Below are 20,506 nucleotides of genomic sequence, written 5' to 3'. Positions count from 1 at the left end.
GTTTATTCACTTAAACGGTACCTGCTGATTTAAAGGAGCGACACCGCACTGTGAACGAACATTCATTTGAATTTAAACAACTGGCTAATGATGTTTCTAAACTTAAACCACTGTAACTAGCTGTTCGTTGTTATTTTTAAAGTTCATAATATAGCTTATAATTGGTTAATGTTTGCGGTAAGTTAAAACATACGTGTCTAGGGTTTGTTTAACAGATGGTTGTTGATGTTTACTTGGATGCCAAGGTATTTTAAACAGTTACAAGGGTATTGCTAAGTGGCTGCTCCACACAGTCATTACCAAGTGCCTCAGTTTCAGCCAATCAAAAACGGCAAATGACTAAGGTCATTTCTGATTGGATGGCTTGTCAAAGTATTTTGAGCGAGTAAGGAGGTTTCTTGAAAGCACACTAGCTTGCTCCACACTTACAGTTATTACAAAGTGCCTCAGTTTCAGCCAATCAAAAACGGCCAATGAAAAAGGTCATTTCTGATTGGATGGCTTGACCGCGCAGTGGGCGGGACATACAGGCCGGAGACCAGTAAATAGTGGGACACCGGTTACAGGTTAAGGTTAGGAGCGAAATCTGAAAATGTCCTCCGAACGGCAACAGACCAGTGCACCACAGCCAGTATTTTATTTTAAATTCATGGAATAGGCCACATATTGCAGTTTTTATCTGTTTTTTTTTTTTTGCCTTAATTGTGTCTATCTAGTTTTACTGAGCAAGCAACGTAGCTGACGTGCTGAAAATAACGTACACATTATAAAATAGTGCTAGTAAATGGTCCTGCAACTACTGTAGAAACTTCTTTATTAGTAATCCTAGACAGCGAGCATATATCGGTCCACTGGCATAAAAAGGCTGGCACAACACTGACTGTAGACCACTGCTGGTCCACCATCGGACCACTCAGATTACTGTCCTGTACAGGATATAACTCATTTATAATCTCCTCAAACAGATTTTAAATTCACAGGGACTTTTATTCTGGAAAACGAACTAATACAAATATTACCAACAACTATGAGAGATATAATAATGAGTATAAGCCTGATATAAAATGATTATACTAAAAATGTTGACACTGTGCTGGATTAAAATGATTTACTAATCTTATTTATAAAGAATAACAAAAGAATCTAATGAAGGAAAAATGTAAATTGGACAGTGAATGGAAAAGTGCTAAAATGTGGCATTTTTTCTAAAATTCTGTTTAATCACCAGTGGTCCGCCCAGAAAACGCTGTGTAAAACACTAGTGGACCTCCAACTTTGCCCTCAGTGGGACAACAGTGGTCCACCGTCTCCTTGCTATCAGTGATAGAATATACTGTAAACGCTATTCAGATAGGTAGTTATCAACATACATGGCTAGTTGATTGTGTAATGCTAAAATCTAAATAACCCAATAGCTTAATACTGCAGTTAAGTTAGCTTGTGGTTAGCTATTCATAATTGTTTAGCGGATGACTGATGCTAAGAAACAGTGTTCATATGTGGGTTTTTTTCTCCACAGGAGCTAATTCCAGTCTCCATATAATAGCGTAGGACCATGGGCTGCTGCTACTCGTGTTTCCCTAGCAGAGGGAAGGAGGAAAAGGAGCTGAGTGACATCGAGTGCTCCATCCACCATCTCTCACCAGCTGTTCTTCCAGATACGAGGAAGATGGTCTCTGCGTATGATGTGGAAATCCAGGACCTGGAGGAACCATGGGATAGCCCTTCTGCAGCTCTGGATTTAGTGAGTATTTATCCAGATGTATCTGCAGATGATCTGATCAAGTTTTTTGGGCTTTTCCTGTGTCGTAGGTGCAGCCGGATTCCAGGTCTCAGACCTACAGACCCAGAGATGTGGCTCCGTTCGGTGGATATTCGCCTCGTTTTGTACGGGTGGCACCGCGAACATTTCATCACTCCGGGCAGCGTGGTGTTCCTCTACATGATGTGCCGGGATGTCGTCTCAGCGGAGTTGACCAGTTTGGAGGAGCTGCAGGCCGTCCTGCTCACCTGCCTTTTCATCTCGTACTGCTACATCTGCGAGGAGAACCAGATCCCACTGAGCTACTTTGTAGTGACGGACACCAAGGAGGCCTTTTGGAGACGCACTCTGGACGTCATCAACCGCTTGAGTGCCAAGATGATGAGGATTAACACCGACCCAGATTACTACGCAGAGGTCTTCGCTGAGCTGCTGGACCAGAAGGACAACTGAAGAAGCTGGCGTAGGTATGTGCTGAGAGGGGATAGCAGGGCACTGGAGGTGGTGCATAGATTAACCTCATTTTAACACAATTTTTTAAAATGTATTGATATTCGTGCAGTTTAATATGTGGGTATTTTTTTAACAATTTATTTATTTATTTATTTTCACAGAAGGAGTTGAACCCTTCCTCCTCATGCTCCTCCTCCTTTTCTACACTACCTCCATATGGAGAGTACTTAGAGATGGCTTCCCGTCTTTGATCATCAGACTTTAATGACTTTTATCAGTTAGAGATGATCAGACATCAGCCCATTGTGTATAACCTTGTCTCCTCAAAAGTTTGGACTGTTTTTAATGTGTAAAAAAAACAATATCAGTATTTTTAAAATTCTGTTGAAGCATTAATTTAACTGACAAAAGCACAAAGCAAAGACTCCAGTGACCAACGTGATTGTATTTTTTAAGCAATACAATTATAAACAATAAAAATGTGTATCTGCATCACGCTCCAAAAAAGTTGGAACCATGTTTACCATTGTGTTGCATCATCTTTCACTGTAATTAGTGCTGCATTATCTTTGACTGTTTAGTCATTTGGGAACTGATAATACTAGTTGCTGCAGGTTTGTTAGAGGAATTCTTGCCCGTTCTTCAATTAAAACCTTTTATAGCTCTAATCTTATATCGAGCATGTACGGGACAACATTCTTCTTGCAAAACTTCAACTTTTGTACTTTCAGTTTTCAATGTCAGTGTTAAAAAATGAAAGGTGATGTAACGTAGTGGCAAATAGGCCTTTGACCCAAGTTTTCGGAGTGTAATGCAGGAGTTAACATTGTTTATATTTACAAAATACAATTCAATTTATCTGTGAAGGCTTTAATTATTTTGTGCCATTGTCAGTGACATAAAGCTTCAGTGGAATGAACAAATTATAGTTTCTTGGTTTTACTTAAAATGTCCCAGCTTTTCTGGAAAGGTTTTTGTAAATACTCTAAATACTGTAAATATTATAATCATTTTTTTAAATTGTGCAATAAATACCTAACAATGTCCAGCCGTAAAAATAAACTGACCTCCTTGTATCTGCACTCACTGCCCATTTTCTCAGCTCCACTGTCCATACAGGAGCACTTTGTAGTTCTACAATTACAGAAAGTTTCTTGACTTTCTTAATACCCATTTCACCCAGTTCTTCATTGGTAAGGATCCCCACAGAACACCCACAGAGCAGGTATGATTCAGGTGGTGGATCATTGTCAGCGCTGCAGTGACATTGGTGAGTTGGTGTTTGTTGCGCTGGTACAAGTGGATCAGACACAGCAGTGCTGCAGGAATATTTAAATACATCTACTCACTGGTCACTTGATTAGACACACCTACAATGTTGGTACATGTAAAGTCAGAGACTGTTTTGGTTGGTGGGCTGCTCTCAGTGACACTGATGGGTATAAAAACTCCAGCAGCACTGCTGTTTCTGATCCGCTCGTCCCAGTGTAACAAACGCTAACATAGCACCATTGCATCATTGTCACTGCAGAGCTGAGAATGATCAACCACCCAAATCATACCTGCTCTGTGGGGGCCCTGACCATTGAACAACAGGCTGAAAAGGAGTAAACAACGTATGTAGACCAGCAGATGAGTGTAGAAACAAGGACCGCAATTTTAAACCAGTTATTGTTTTAGATTTTAATGCAAATAAAAAAATAAACACTTTAATTTCACATTATAAACTTTGATTAAATTGTGTATTTAATTATTGTTAAAAAAGTTTATTAAATTTGTATAAACCCTACACTGTTATACAACTTTATTCTGCAATTTTGTGATGTGTGTAATTATATTTCATATGAGTTTAACTATATAAAGTAGAGAACAGTTTATTTTCAATAAAACAAAGAGAGGGATTATAATGCTGTCTGCCCTAATGGACTGTGTATAAATAAATAAATAAATAAATAAATAAATAAATAAATAGGAGAATGGACTGTGTTAGTGTTAATGGTAATTGTATTGTAACTAATAAAAGTCTTTAAAACCTGTTTGCTGGTGTGAATATTCTTCAGTAGTCTCAAGTGTTCAAAAACACTCATTCATTCATTCATTTTCTATAACTGCTTCATCCAGTTCAGTGTCCAAAGCCTACCCTGGATCATTGGGCTCAGGCAGGAACACACCCTGGACAAGGCGACTGTCCATCAAAGGACCTTTTGAGGAGCCAGTTCACCTACCAGCATGTGTTTTTGGCCAATGGGAGCAAACCAGAACACCCAGAGGAAACCCACACAGATGTGCCACTTTCTTTACTAACATATCTTTCCAAAACATCATTCAAAACCCAGTCGTGAATCTCAGCAGGATTGATTCCTTAGGTGTATGACATAAGAATCCCTGGCTATCTGAATCCATCCATTTGACTGTTTCTTTGGGACGCAGACGTTCTTAAGGGGAAATGCTCAGCCACGCTTCTCACTGCTTATTTCACTAAGGATGTATGTTCTAGTGTAAAATAAAGCCGTCTTCTTCGTTGCCGGTCCGGAAGCTTTGTCGTCCCTTTGAGGGTCAGAGGTGTAAGGTTTCCTTCATGCTCTGGGTGTGGCGTTGAATTTTTGCTAGAGTTAAACTACAGCTTTTCTTAATCTATAGTTTTCTACAAGAGATAAAATTAAAATAGAACTTCTGTTCTATCTGGACCACGCTTGAGGGTCTCAAGGCTGGTTAAGACAGCCATGAGTCTGACGTCTGCAGAGTCATTTCAAATCCCGAATCATTTTCCTCTTTAGCCTTGAAAAAGTCTAAAAGAGAAAAAGTGTGAAGTGAAGTGAAGTGAAGTGAAGGTGTGGGGATCAGATTTTATTTATTTTTTTATTATTTATTGTACTTTTATTGACAATACTCTTTACACAAACATGAGGATTACTAACGAATGGTTTGATGGAAATACTCAAATTTGGTCTCGTTTTGAAGGCGACAAACAAAGGTCAGCGCTGATATACATTTTGTGTTAGTCACTTCTGAGTTCTTCAGGATTCGAGACACAAATGTTTTGGGGTTTAGTTGAGGATGAGTTCTGACGTTTGGAATAACCATTTCTTTCGGACACTTGATGCTTAAATTTGGTACACTGACCGTCGACTTTGGACCTGTAATACCTGAGATAAACCGGCGGATATAAACACTGCGTTTTTTTGCTCTGTGGCGTGTTAGTGCACACACAAATGTTTTTTTACCTCATGACTAATGCAGAGTATTATATATATATTTATTTATTTATTATTTTTTATTAAGCTTTTGATACACTGCCTTTAAAGGAACAGTACATTTATATTTTTACCTTAAAATTCCAGTATCAAAATCATTGTGATGCTTCACTGAACTGTAACAGAGAGAACAGAGCCTCTATTGTTGTTACTCCAGGGTCAGCACTGCAGAAACTGCACTATGTAGCTTTTGAAGGAGGGTAGGAAACCAGAGCTTGGCATTCACTGGGTGAACCTTAGAGTAGCTGAATAAATTTATTAAAGGGGCTCTAAAACGTTTGTATTTTTAAGGTCTGAGCTCACTGCAGAGAGGATGAAACAGACTGTTGTTGTATGCTCTGCATAAAAAAGCAGAATACACTTCAGTCTGATGTTTGTGCTGCATTCCACAGAGACAGAATATTTGGACTAAATGTAGATTGTCTGCAGATGATTTTTTTCTCTAAATCAACACAAGGGGGAGCCACTTTTACTGCTTCTGCTCTAAACCTGTATATACCGACTGTATTTGGCTTTCCTCTCTCTGTGATAACACTGATTTATATCATTTTAAAACCTAAAATATACACACTCCAAGTTGATTATGTCTGTAAAGCAATTTTGAGAAACTGTGGAAGATTATTTAGTGTGATTTAATACTGACCCGACACTGACCCACAACTAGAAAGCTGAAACTTGGTCACACGAGTTTCCAGAAGGAAGATCATCCTAAGCATTCATCCTAAGTAGTGACAAAATGGCCAGAGGGTAACAAGGTGAATGCATTGGAGTGAACAGCACAAAAATCCCGACCTGAATCCCATATAAAAATGTGGAGGACTAAAAAGATAAAGCATGTCTGAGCATGGAGGCCAAAAACATTGGACTGAAATACAGCAGTTCCCTCAGGAGGAATGAGATAAATGTGGAAGAGAATCGTCAGAAGCTTGTGCTATGCTTCCCCAAGCTTAAATTTAGAATACAACAAATACTAATAAAGTGTGTGGAAATGTATGATCCACTGAAAATCTGATACAGCAAATAAACATCTGAGTTTCTTAGCTATTATCTTTAAATGAATCCTTGTGAAAAAGCAGAAATGACTGTTTGTCTGTTGAGGTTTCCTAAAAACCAAAGGGAGTATGACACACAAACAAAGGCAGTGTGGTAGAAGGTGTGTGTTGTGTGTTATTTTCTTATTCATATGTAAAGATAAGAGCCCTTCTTTATGTGTTTGTGCAGGCTGCACTCTCAGGTGAAAAGAAGTTAAAAGAAATCATGGGAAACATGGGTGGGTCAGTACTGTTGCCCTGCTCCTGCGCTCGCTGACCCAGAGACCAAACCTCAGACGTTAACCCGGAGAGTTAAGGACACTGGGAGAACCTGGACTGATGCATTTCCTGATGGTCACTACAGAGACAGACTACATACCGTGGTCTAATGAGGATTCTCCTGCTAATCTCTCTCTCTGCTCATATCTAACCTGAGCGATGAAGATGGGTTCTACAGGTGTGGGACAGAGAAGGGTATCAGATATGTCAGACTGAATGTTAAAAATAAAGTTTAAACTCTAAAAGTATAATGAATGTTGGTACGATTCAGCTGATATGAGTCTGCTGAGAGAAGGGTTCATGAAGGTGAGGTATATTTATCAGACGGCCTCATAAGACAGTATTAAGAAATGTTCAGTGTGTTTTTATGCTCAGCCATATGGACATATGTATGTGCGCTACAGAGAGGGATGTTTAGGATAAGCTGTCAGTGAGGCAGGACACTATTAATTTTACACCCTCCCACTTTTAAATTGAACACCCTCTCACGGGATCCTTAAGAACCCGTAAGACACTGTTTTGGTAAATAAAGATGTATTTACACTTTTAACCGTGTCTGCGGAGATTCTTTTCCATCACCTATCTTCACAACACAGCAAGAGTTAACAACAAAGTTGGCGACGAGGATGGGATTTGAGCTGTGACCTGTTTGCTTCAGATGACCCCTGCATCCGAACTACCGCTTAAAAGCCGGCAAATAGAAGGTGAGATTTTCACAAATTTGAGCGCTGGTTGGGTGTTTGGGCTGTCTGATGCAGAAGGGTTGCACCGAGATAGACTCATTAGTGTATGCAGTGTTGTGTTGATAATGGTGTTGGATAAAGTTCTCCGTTCTAAATTTTTAACTATAGTCATAGAAAATAGAGAAATGAAGGAAATAAAAGGGAATAATGAAGAAAAGAGTAAAGAGGAAAAAGAAAAGGAAATGTTGAAGTATAAGTAGAATAGCTTAATTAGTAACGATAAGGTGAGCTGATGATGACATGCACGTTTGGGTAAACAGGGCCCTATTTTTGCTTGAAACTGTAAGACATGAATCACAGTCATTGCGTGAAAGTAAGCTTTGAGTTTTTTGGAATTGGATTGTATTGAAATAGTGAGAAGCCCTGGGCCCAGTGGCATTTGGTTAAAATTTATTTAAGGTTTAAAGGAATTTAAGGTTTTAAGGATAACGAGAAGGAATAAAAGAGAAATATATGGAAAATAGAGGAAAAGAGACTTAAATAAAGAGAGGATGCCGCTGATTTGGAAAAAGCCCTCGTGGAGGCGGGGTTAGCCCGGCCGCAAATCCTGAAAAATTCACTAGGTGATTTTTTGGGTCAGTTTGATGAGAAACTGGAGGTGTGATGCAGAGATTTAATTAGGGGTGCCCACTCGAAACACTGTTGACGAACACTGTATTGATGCTGCCTCTTTTTGAATTATTACACCTCATAAGGTAGCATAAATTAAAAATAAGGAATAAGAAATAAGGAAATAAGGTAAGGGCGGCAATAAAAAGCATGCTGTTAATGTGTGAATGGGTCGACTATGAGAAATTGTGTTGAAAATGATGAGTGTGTGTAAGCGCTGTTTGGAGGATGTTGGAGTATGTGTGTGTGCCTAGTGAGTTAAGAAAAAAGGAGTGTCTTGCTGTGCATGTGTGTGTGTCAGCTGAAAGAATTTTTTTGGGAGAAAAAGGGGGAGTGATCAACCCCCTCCCTTCTGTGGTTGCATATTGAGTGTGTGAGGGGGAGAACTGGTTTCTCCCTTGCGCTGTAAAAAAGCCATGAATTTTCTGTGGGAGTGTTTTTAGAAAAAGGGGGAATGTGATAAAGAACGAGAGATTTAGAAATTAATAGGGAAGGAAATTTGTAATGGTAAAAATTATGAGCTTCGTTCAAGGACAGTTATTTAAATGAATATGAACCTCAATAAAATGAGGGGTTTGTTTATTTATGACAATGAGCCTGAACGGAAGACGTTTTTAAAGTAAAAATATATAAAGTAAAAATAAATGAGCTTTCTGGGAGACAGTAAATTAAAGAAAACAGTAGAAAATGAGCTCCAGAGAGACGATTTTATGAGCTTTCTTGGAGACTATACATTAAGAAAATATAGACAATGAGCTCCAGAAAGACGTTTTTAGATGTTGAGAATAGGAGAAAGGAGAGCAAGGTGTAAAGCTGAGTAATTAATAGGGTACATTAGGGAAACTGTAAGGTTTAATCATGGGAATTAAAGGGAAAATTGTTATTGGGGAAAGGAGAATTTTTTTTTTGAAATCTCCATATGATGGCTTTTTATTGAAAAAAAAAAAAAAAAGGGGGATCATGGGTCTAGTTCCTCTCATTTTGTTGAATTTTTGAAATCTTATGCTTTGCAAGGGGGGTCTCTTTCTGCAAGTGTGTAAGGCCTTAAATTCACCTTTGAAAAAGAGAGAAATGGTAGGACTTTGATTTGTGACGTACTGATAAAAGCCACGTTGATTTGATTTAAATAGAAACTAATAGTTATTGGGCAAATTAGAAAATATTGATGTATAATGCTGTGCAGGGGTTTGGAGCTCCTGAGAATGGGTGCGTTTGAACTGAATTTTTTATGGGTATGGTGCTTGTTATGATCTAAAATAAAAAGGAATAGAGGATTAATTTAACATAGTGGGTGAGAGTGAATTGGTGGAGCAGTAATTTGTTTGTGTTCTCTTTGAATGCAATAGTTTGATGAAATTGAGATATATTGAATGGGGTAATTGTTTTAGGCCAGTGGAACTGAGGAATGGCCTTATATGGAGAGAGCTGCTACAATATGGAAATTAGAATTGAATTAATAAAGTGTGTTGGAATGGTGTTATTTCAGTTGCTCAGAAAAAGGGGGTGAATTTTATAGTCTATGGTGTTGAGATCTCTTTGAAGTACTGCTACTTTATATGAGAAAAATAATAATTTTTAGCTGCCAAATGATAAGTGAAAGTACTGCCAAATGTGTGAATATTGGATAACTCTGAGTGTTTGGCATTGGTGCTTTCTGGGGTTTAAACATACCACTGCGATGTTTATATGTGAAGAGTACAACATAGTACATTAATCTTATCTTAATATATACATCTTAGGAACCAAGATGCAGGGTTGGAAACTTACTATCATGTGGTCATAGAATAGTATGTGAAATGTTTATGCTAAACTGGTTAAGCCGAACCAGATGTTAAAGGAAGCTGCATTAAGGATGAACTTATTGCCATCAATCACTTTAGACCCTTTTTAAGGGGGGTTGAGATTAAGGTTGTTTAGGCTTCAAGCCAATGTAGAGATTTGTTGGAGGTGTTTACAATATTGAATGAAGGGTAAAAATGTTATGAATGAACTAAATGTTGGTAAATAAAATACAAATAAGCATATTGAATGTTTAATTACTAAGAAGTAAGCTGAATGTATTAAATTTCTATTTGTCTTTTTATCCTGTGGGGTGTGTGTGTGTATATGTGTGTGAGTCTCATCTTAAAGGAGACGGTGAGAAGACCAGGAGAAGAAAAGGGGGGTCAAATTTGCCCATAGCAGAGCAGACTGCACAAAGGCCAGTCATTTTATCCACAAACTTCTTTCACGAACACCTGCATTGATACATTTAGATTAAATCACTAATAGGTCTCATTATTAAAAAGTAATAATTGGAAATTCATTGATTTGTTTATCTATTTGCATTTAGTTCATTAGAGGTGCTATAGTACATGACATAGACTTCTTCAAAGAAAGCTTGGCAACAGGTTGTTCACTTTTAAGGTAATAATTTGATTATAAAGAATTAACAACGTGGTTTATGAAGAAAAATTATTATTTGAAAAGGGATTTCTGATCTAAGCTTTGCTATAAGTGTATGGGGTTGCAAATATTTAGTGGTAATCATATTTAGAAGTGCTTGTTGAGTCTTATATAAGTTTGTATATTCTTTAATTACAAGATAGTTACTGAATGTTTAATAAATCTAGGTTTATGGTGCACTTAGTAGTTATATCACTTAGTAAAGGGGATTTAGTGGTGTGAATTGTATTGCATATTAAGGTTTGATTTCTCTGAAGTTGGCAAATTCAATTGGGGATTGATTTTTATTGATTGTGGTAATATAGTGGCATATAAACAGAGGAAAAAAGGGAGAGAAATAATTAATAAGTGTAAGTTGGGAACATATTTAGTCATTATTATGCTAAAAATGGGCACTAATGTTTCAAAAGGGGTTACTCCTGTTGATATAGTTAAGAAAAATAATCCTTTAATAAAAGGCATTGCAAGAATATCAGAAAAATTTTATAAGCGATGGCCTGACATAGACCAACCATGGCCGGTAGAGGGGACACTTAACCCAGATGTAATTAAAACAATAGAGGTACTTGTATCAACATATAAAGCAGGACAGAAAAAAGGGCGTCAAGGAGAAAAGCGAAAGGAAAAAAGAGAAATAGAGCTTGGCATTCTCCAGTTATTTGAACAAGAGAGTCAGAAACTGATGAAGGCAGCGAAGGACAATCGGGTTTGAGGGAGTAAAACAGCTGATTCCTCTCACAGAACCAATTGAGCTCTGCTATAAACATCTGAAGACTACAATACCCATACTGGTATCAGAACATACACCTATTGCACTTTTGGGAAGAGATGCTTTGTGCAGACTGAACTGTACAATAAAATGCACACCGGACGGCTGCCTGGTAGAAGTGCCGAGTGAAATGATTAATCAACTGATGATGAAAACAGAGACTGATGCTTCTTCAGTATTTTGGATTGGAAATCTTAGCGAAGAATTCTTGGAACCAGCCAAGATGTGGGAGAAGTTTATTGTAGCAAACATGCCTGATGCAAAGACTCCAGAGTATCCATTTCATTGTACACTGAAATACTTTAAGGATGCTGAACAATCAGATGGAGAACAATGGCTGAGTCATCAACCAAAGCAAGTTGAATTACATTCATGTTGCATAATTTTGGGACCACAAGGAGCTGCTATGAAGATAGACAAAAATGATTACTTGCATAAAGAGTTTGAGATGGGAAAAAGTGTACCACATGTGACTTTGCTGGTGTCTGAAGATTGTGAGAAGAAACAAATAGGTGAAATGATGGCAGAAGCAGAAGAAGTTATCTTTAAACCGCTTAAAGAGAATCTTTCCATCTGGAGGAGTGAAGATCAGCGATTTATTAAGATTGTGATTACTGCTCAAGGACAAGGACAGCCACAAGTCGTCAGGATGACACATGAATCACTTTACAATGAGAAGATGGATTCAAACTCTTTGAAAGAGGAAATGCTGCGATATGTTCCAAAATGTTTATGGTCACAACATAGCACTGACATTGGATTTGTGAAGTCAGCTCAACCAGTGAAAGTTGAACTCCGACCAGGAACAAAACCTCCGTGGAAGCCTCAGTATCCTTTGAATGAAGAAGCAATCAAAGGGATCGAACCACAAATTGAAGGTTTTGTGAAGGCAGATGTTCTGAAGATAACACAGAATCCGCAGAGTAATACACCTTTGTTGCCTGTGAAGAAGCCAGATAACTCTTATCGTTTAGTACATGATTTGAGAGCAGTAAATGAAGTAGTAGCAGATTTTCCAGCAGAAGTGCCAGATCCACATGTTTTGTTAGCCCAAATTCCTCCGGATGCAAAGTATTTCACAGTATTAGATTTATGTGGTGCATTTTTTAGTGTTCCACTAAGTGTAGAAAGTCAGGGTTTATTTGGGTTTACTTACAAGGGACAATTCTATGAGTATAAGAGATTACCACAGGGATATAAACATAGTCCTCACATTTTCAATAAAGTATTGAAAGATGATTTAGTTGGGGTAGATCAGAAGTTAAAAAGTACTGTCATTCAATACATGGATGATATTCTTCTTAGTGCACCAGATGAGGAAATAGGTCATAAACTAAGTGTAAGGATGCACAGACTGTTGTCAAGTTTTTGTGTAGAGAAGTCATAAGCAGGTGGGGACTTCCAGATCGAATATCCTCAGATAATGGGAAAGAGTTTGTGGATAAAACGGTGAAATTAATTTTGCAAAAATTGGGAATTAAACAGCGTCTGGGAGCTGTGTACCATCCGCAAAGTCAAGGGATTTGTGAAAAAATGAATGGTGTCTTGAGAAATCGGATTGTTAAAATCTGTCAGCACACGGGGTTAAATTGGATAGCAGCACTTCCATTAGCATTAATGGTTTGTCGCTCAAGTGAGCTGCGTGATTTACACATGACTCCTCATGAGTTGATGACAGGCAGACGAATGCCAACGCCATGTTTGCGTACAAGTGGGAAAGGTCCAAGTTTAGCTCTTTTAGAAGATGACATGAGAGCATATGTTTCATACTTAGCTAATTTACATAAAAGAATATCCACATACGTTTCAGAAAAGCAAAGAAAAGAGCAAAGGAGGAATACAGTGCAGCCTGGAGACAAGGTGTTTGTAAAGGTATTTAGAAGAAAATGGTATAACGAACGCAGAGAAGGACCTTTTGAAGTTGTTCGCAGTACTGGAACGGCAGTTCAAGTTAAGGGGTCTCCAACGTGGTATCATTTATCTCACTGTGTTAAAGCACCAAGTGAAGAGGAGCCTTTCTCAAAGGGAGGAGAGGTTGCAGGTTCAGGAGAACCAAAAGAACATGAGAGAGAACAGGTTGAAAATAACATGCAAGAAACAAATCAGAGTAGATCTCCTGAAGAGGAGATTGTCCCTGGTTTGGATGATGCTGATGACTCTGTGTATATTTCTGATGATGCCAGACATGACACAGCAGATTGTAAACGAGACAAAAAGTTTGGAGAAATTGAATTTCAATATGTCCCAGAAACAGCAGGTCCCATTCCAGAAAGCAGTAATTCCATTTCAAAACAGTTCAGAGACTTGGATCAAGAGAAGAGTCCAAGACCAGTTCGGAAAAAGGTTAGACCTAAACGGTATGAGAACTAAAGAGAATGAAACTTTAAAGAATTTTACTTTTTCAGTGTCGAAAGTTAGTGAGGGGGTAAATGGATCACATCTAACTACACTAATGCCTTTGATAATTTCAACAACGTCATCACCTTTCAAGACAGTGGTTAAAGCTAAATTAGGTAAAGCAGTTCATCTTCCCTGTAAATGTGGAAGATTTAATACAGGGGGTAATAGTCCTCCTGAGTGGAAAAATAGTCGTGGTGAAAAAGTGGTGTTAACAGGACCTGAAGTTGATCATTTGCCTCATGACCAGAGAAAGTATCTTTTGTTTAATGCCTTTAGGTGGTTCAGAGTTAGAGATGATTGTTCAATTCTTTTACGTAATGTTACATGGGAAGATCAAGGGGAATACACTTGTACTTATTTGGAACCAGAGCTTAAGTTTGTGCCATTTCAAAATGTGTGGAGAGAAGGGTACATAACTCGTACAGTGATAGTGATGATAAAGGACCAGAGTCCTATTGAAGTTTTTACATCTATTAAAAGAGTTCAGGACCAAACCACTATGGCAATGACTTTAAAGGTTACTAAAGAACAAATTAAGTCAAATACTTTAGCTCCAGAAATAAGTAAAGGTAATAATGTAACTAATCGGTTTACTACTTTAGATATGCCATTAAAGGAGATGAATAGCACTACACTGTCAATGATGACTTCTGCTTCGGGTACATCTGAATCTAGCACAACTGTTGAAAATGGAAAAATAACAAGATCACATAATGTTGTAAAAGTAACCCAGACTCCAGAAGTAATGTTCTTTCCATTGCAGAAGGAAATAAACATAACACAGGGTCCAGAGTTAAATATGGAGCATGAAGTGAATATCAGTCAAGTGACTTTTGAAGCTAGAAACCCAATGGATTCAAAGGGTTTAGTAACCACTGAGAAAATCACTTTAGAAGGGCAGAGTGAGTTTTTTGATTCTGACTGGACATCTGGAGAAATGACTGACCATTACCATGCATTACAGAAAAGAGAAGCAAAATGGAAAGCATATGGATTTGATTCTTCAGTGTTACAAATCACAGACCCATGGGCATCTAGAAATTTATGGTTTCAGCAAATAACCCATTCCGTAAGAATGAGTACGACGTTGACTGGTCCATGTGTGGTGAAAGTTCCATCACCAAGCACATGGCCATCAATTTTAGAGACAGTACCAGAACCACTGCATGCTATGTGTCAATCTTATGCTTTATCGTGGTTAATATATCAGCAAAACTCTGAAGAAGATATAATAATGGCTTTATCAGTGCATTTGTTTAGACCTAGATTAAATTGTACTTGGTTGATGAAGTTACCATATGTGAATTTCCTTAATCGGCATGAAAATATACTGACAGCACGGCCTGATGCGATGGAAGTAAAATCTGTGGAGACTAAAGACTGTTTTTGTTCCAATGATACTCACAATGGACAGGGGATGTTTATTGGAATATCTGATTGTGCTCGATATAAGATGAATTTTAAAGAGCCTAAACCTAAGGATGTTTTGTTTAAAGTGAATTTTCATACACCAGATAGCAAACAGAGTAGAACATTAATGGTGCAGTATGACATTTTGCCTGTAAATGTGACTATAGGAAATTTTAAGGATATTTGGTGGGTTTGTGGAGATAAAGCATACATATTTCTACCATATGGGTGGACAGGCTGTTGTTATATGGCAACATTAAAGCTTCCTTATGAGGTTTATACTCTCCAAAAAGTTGAAGCAACTGATGAAGGGAATTCTGTGAGAAGAAAGAAAAGGGAAATGGCTCAGTTTCATAACTTGGAAGCATATCATTGGAGAATCAGTATAGGAGAAAAATGGGGTATAGGATTATTCCCATGGTATGGTGTGACATTTTTAGCAGATCATATAGATAATATTACGTACACTTTACAAGGGTTTGCTAATGAAACAATAAGAGGGTTTCAGTTTTTGTCAAATACTCAAAAAAGTCACAGATTAACATTGTTGAAACATGACATGGCTCTGGATTACATTTTAGCTAAGCAAGGGGGTTTATGTGTAGCTTTGAATCTGACAGGGGATGCCTGTTATACTTTGATTCCGGATAATTCTGATAATATGACTAGTGTTATAGAAGCATTGAAGCATATAAGGGAGGCGTTTGGTCCATCAAAAGGAGCTGGATGGTCTGTGAATGCTTGGTTATTGGAGAAATTAGGACCACTAGGAGCAATGTTGGCTCAAGTTTTTGGAGCAGCTCTTTTAGCAGTGTGTATAATGTTTTGTTTTTGTACACTGTTGTTAACTTGTGCAAAAGCTATGATTTTGAAATGGGTTGGAGTTGTAATGCCTGGAAATCAAGTACAGATGCCATTATTAAGTAGAACCGACTCAGACAAACATGAGGAGGAAATGTTGGAAAACAACCTGGTAGAAAGATATCCATTTTGAATATCCACTTTTATATATTTTTCCATTCACTTATGATATTATCTTTTATTTTGTTAGGTTTATTATTTAGTAATCAAGTATAAAGATTGTAGGATGAAGTATACACTGTAGCTTATAAAACATATTAATCCATTAATGTTACTATTATTAAAGTTTTGTTTGATGTTTATTTGCGTCTGTCATTTTTGCAAAAGATACTGGCTGTTGTTTCTTTCTTCCAGAAAGAAAAAGGGGGGAAGATCACTGTAAGGGAGGATGGTTGTTCGAGATTCCTGAAATGCTACAGGGATCCAAAAACTCAAAAGAGGACAATAAAACAGAAGGACTTTGAAACAGAATGGTGAAGACTTGCTGAAGCTCAATATGTCATCAACATCACATCAGAAGACAAAATTGCTGAAAAGACAATATTATGTCATATGTCTCTATTGAATTGTTTATTATTAGTAATCTTTGATAGTGATAAACCATTATATGAGTGATATTAAAAATTGTAACTGTTTATTATGAAGATTTATAGACTGATGAAATGTAATCTGTGTAAGTGTATTGAAATCTCAGAGTTTTTGTTTGTTTTATCGATGTTAGGGCCAAGGGGTGTGTCAGGTAGGGACAGGTCCACTGGAAGGTCCGATGGGTCGACCAGCCTGAATTTGGACATTGGTTTGATTTTATTTTCTGAGATTTTTATATACATTTACTTAAGTCAACTCCCTACACATATAGAATAAATATAATTGGATTGGAGTACAATTTTTTGTGATCGCCTGGGCAGAAGGGGATCGTTGAGGGAATTTTTCCTGTCTAAAATGTTTGAAGGATTTTCAAGAAAGATGGCTGCCTGGCAGGTTTTTTCGCCCTCACACTCCATGAAATTTTGTTACATCATAATGCAAGGGATGTTAAAATTGTGTGTAGGAAGGTATCACTTATTTGTTATGACATTTACATGTATGGGTTGCTTAAATTTTTACGAGACTTTAACAGTCTCGAAGGGAGGAAATTATGAGGTATATTTATCAGACGGCCTCATAAGACAGTATTAAGAAATGTTCAGTGTGTTTTTATGCTCAGCCATATGAACATATGTATGTGCGCTACAGAGAGGGATGTTTAGGATAAGCTGTCAGTGAGGCAGGACACTATTAATTTTACACCCTCCCTTAAGTGCATGCAAATGTAAACTATTCTCTATGTTTGCCTTATTTGGAAAGGAGAGAGCCATATAGACAAAAGGATTCGAGCCAGACGGGGAGAGACAAATAGACATGAAGAAGAGATGATCGGAGCGCTCAAATTGAACACCCTCTCACGGGATCCTTAAGAACCCGTAAGACACTGTTTTGGTAAATAAAGATGTATTTACACTTTTAACCGTGTCTGCGGAGATTCTTTTCCATCACCTATCTTCACAACACAGCAAGAGTTAACAACAAAGGCTAAAAAAAAAGGCCTCTTCCAAACAAAAGGACAACACACTGCAGACACTAAAGGCAGGATTTTAAACCTCTTTGTAGAGTGTATAAAATGCATCTTGTGACAAATCACTGTAGCAAAATGTACATTATGCTCACTGTTATAATTGCCCTGTAATGTCTGTGAGCTGTTGATGAGCGAAGTCTCTGAATGTTACAGATGAAGCTGAAAGTGGTTTACTGTGTTTGTGTTTTCAGCAGAATGGCCAGAAGTGATGTTATATACGGCAGAAACATTAAATATATTAAACATATTAAAATACACTTATATTCAAATTATAATTTATAATGTATGAAATCATTTGGTAAGAGCGATTATTATTATTATTATTATTATTATTATTATTAGTTTATTGTCATGTTGGTGTTGTTTTGCTATTACTAATATTATGATCTTGTAAATCATGGTGATGACAATTATATGATTATATTACTGTAAATAATATTACTGTTATTATTACTATTTTTCATTAATGATAATATAAATATGTTAAATAAAATTGCAAAAATATCTTTTAAATAATAATATTATATTTATTATATATACAAAATACTATATATTATGAATAAAACAAAAAATAAATATTCTAATGAGCAGTTTTATTGATAATAGTAATATTACTGAACATTAAAACTAAATGATGAGTATGTATATCAAACTATATCAATTAAACTAAACAATAATAACACTTCTTGTTGCTGTTTTGCTGTTAATAATATTATTGGTCGTGTTTTATTTAATGGTGATGACGATTATGTGATAATTGTCACTATTAATAATTGTTGTGTTATTATTGTTTCTATTGTTCATTAAAGATTGTTATCGCTATTATCATTATTAATAGTAGTGATATTAATTTTTGGACGTTAATGAAATAAAAGATAAATAAAATGGTGTTACTTTGTGGTGGTTTGTAAATAAATAAACAGCTCCGCTGAAATGACATCATCAGCGTTCCATCACAGAAATCAAACAACAACAAACACGATCTCCACCTTCTCTCCAACGTCTTCATCAAACTCTCACCTCTCACTCTCAGCATCTCTCTGAACCTACAGAAACCCGCTCATCACACCCTCTCTCACAACTTCCAGCATCTTTCTGAACCGACAGGTGAGTGTTTTAAACACCAATTTATTCACTTAAACGGTACCTGCTGATTTAAAGGAGCGACACCGCACTGTGAACGAACATTCATTTGAATTTAAACAACTGGCTAATGATGTTTCTAAACTTAAACCACTGTAACTAGCTGTTCGTTGTTATTTTTAAAGTTCATAATATAGCTTATAATTGGTTAATGTTTGTGGTAAGTTAAAACATACGTGTCTAGGGTTTGTTTAACAGATGGTTGTTGATGTTTACTTGGATGCCAAGGTATTTTAAACAGTTACAAGGGTATTGCTAAGTGGCTGCTCCACACAGTCATTACCAATTGCCTCAGTTTCAGCCAATCAAAAACGGCAAATGACTAAGGTCATTTCTGATTGGATGGCTTGTCAAAGTATTTTGAGCGAGTAAGGAGGTTTCTTGAAAGCACACTAGCTTGCTCCACACTTACAGTTATTACAAAGTGCCTCAGTTTCAGCCAATCAAAAACGGCCAATGAAAAAGGTCATTTCTGATTGGATGGCTTGACCGCGCAGTGGGCGGGACATACAGGCCGGAGACCAGTAAATAGTGGGACACCGGTTACAGGTTAAGGTTAGGAGCGAAATCTGAAAATGTCCTCCGAACGGCAACAGACCAGTGCACCACAGCCAGTATTTTATTTTAAATTCATGGAATAGGCCACATATTGCAGTTTTTATCTGTTTTTTTTTTTTTTTTGCCTTAATTGTGTCTATCTAGTTTTACTGAGCAAGCAACGTAGCTGACGTGCTGAAAATAACGTACACATTATAAAATAGTGCTAGTAAATGGTCCTGCAACTACTGTAGAAACTTCTTTATTAGTAATCCTAGACAGCGAGCATATATCGGTCCACTGGCATAAAAAGGCTGGCACAACACTGACTGTAGACCACTGCTGGTCCACCATCGGACCACTCAGATTACTGTCCTGTACAGGATATAACTCATTTATAATCTCCTCAAACAGATTTTAAATTCACAGGGACTTTTATTCTGGAAAACGAACTAATACAAATATTACCAACAACTATGAGAGATATAATAATGAGTATAAGCCTGATATAAAATGATTATACTAAAAATGTTGACACTGTGCTGGATTAAAATGATTTACTAATCTTATTTATAAAGAATAACAAAAGAATCTAATGAAGGAAAAATGTAAATTGGACTGTGAATGGAAAAGTGCTAAAATGTGGCATTTTTTCTAAAATTCTGTTTAATCACCAGTGGTCCGCCCAGAAAACGCTGTGTAAAACACTAGTGGACCTCCAACTTTGCCCTCAGTGGGACAACAGTGGTCCACCGTCTCCTTGCTATCAGTGATAGAATATACTGTAAATGCTATTCAGATAGGTAGTTATCAACATACATGGCTAGTTGATTGTGTAATGCTAAAATCTAAATAACCCAATAGCTTAATACTGCAGTTAAGTTAGCTTGTGGTTAGCTATTCATAATTGTTTAGCGGATGACTGATGCTAAGAAACAGTGTTCATATGTGGGTTTTTTTCTCCACAGGAGCTAATTCCAGTCTCCATATAATAGCGTAGGACCATGGGCTGCTGCTACTCGTGTTTCCCTAGCAGAGGGAAGGAGGAAAAGGAGCCGAGTGACATCGAGTGCTCCATCCACCATCTCTCACCAGCTGTTCTTCCAGATACGAGGAAGATGGTCTCTGCGTATGATGTGGAAATCCAGGACCTGGAGGAACCATGGGATAGCCCTTCTGCAGCTCTGGATTTAGT

The 20,506-nt window shown here is 37.3% G+C and overlaps 1 protein-coding gene across 1 annotated transcript; it reads left to right on the top strand.

Moving 5' to 3' along the window:
- Positions 1 to 1,555: 1,555 nt before the first annotated feature.
- Positions 1,556 to 6,718, top strand: LOC136702735 (cyclin-dependent kinase 5 activator 1-like). The gene is made up of 3 exons (XM_066677879.1): positions 1,556 to 2,193; positions 6,358 to 6,459; positions 6,691 to 6,718. The coding sequence occupies exons 1-3, from the start codon at positions 1,556 to 1,558 to the stop codon at positions 6,716 to 6,718; spliced, it is 768 nt and encodes a 255-aa protein (XP_066533976.1).
- The last annotated feature ends 13,788 nt before the right edge of the window (positions 6,719 to 20,506 follow it).

This window comes from Hoplias malabaricus, chromosome 7 (assembly GCF_029633855.1).
Source record: "Hoplias malabaricus isolate fHopMal1 chromosome 7, fHopMal1.hap1, whole genome shotgun sequence".
In the NCBI taxonomy this organism is placed as follows: domain Eukaryota; kingdom Metazoa; phylum Chordata; class Actinopteri; order Characiformes; family Erythrinidae; genus Hoplias; species Hoplias malabaricus.
This window is presented reverse-complemented; position numbering and strand designations above follow the sequence as displayed.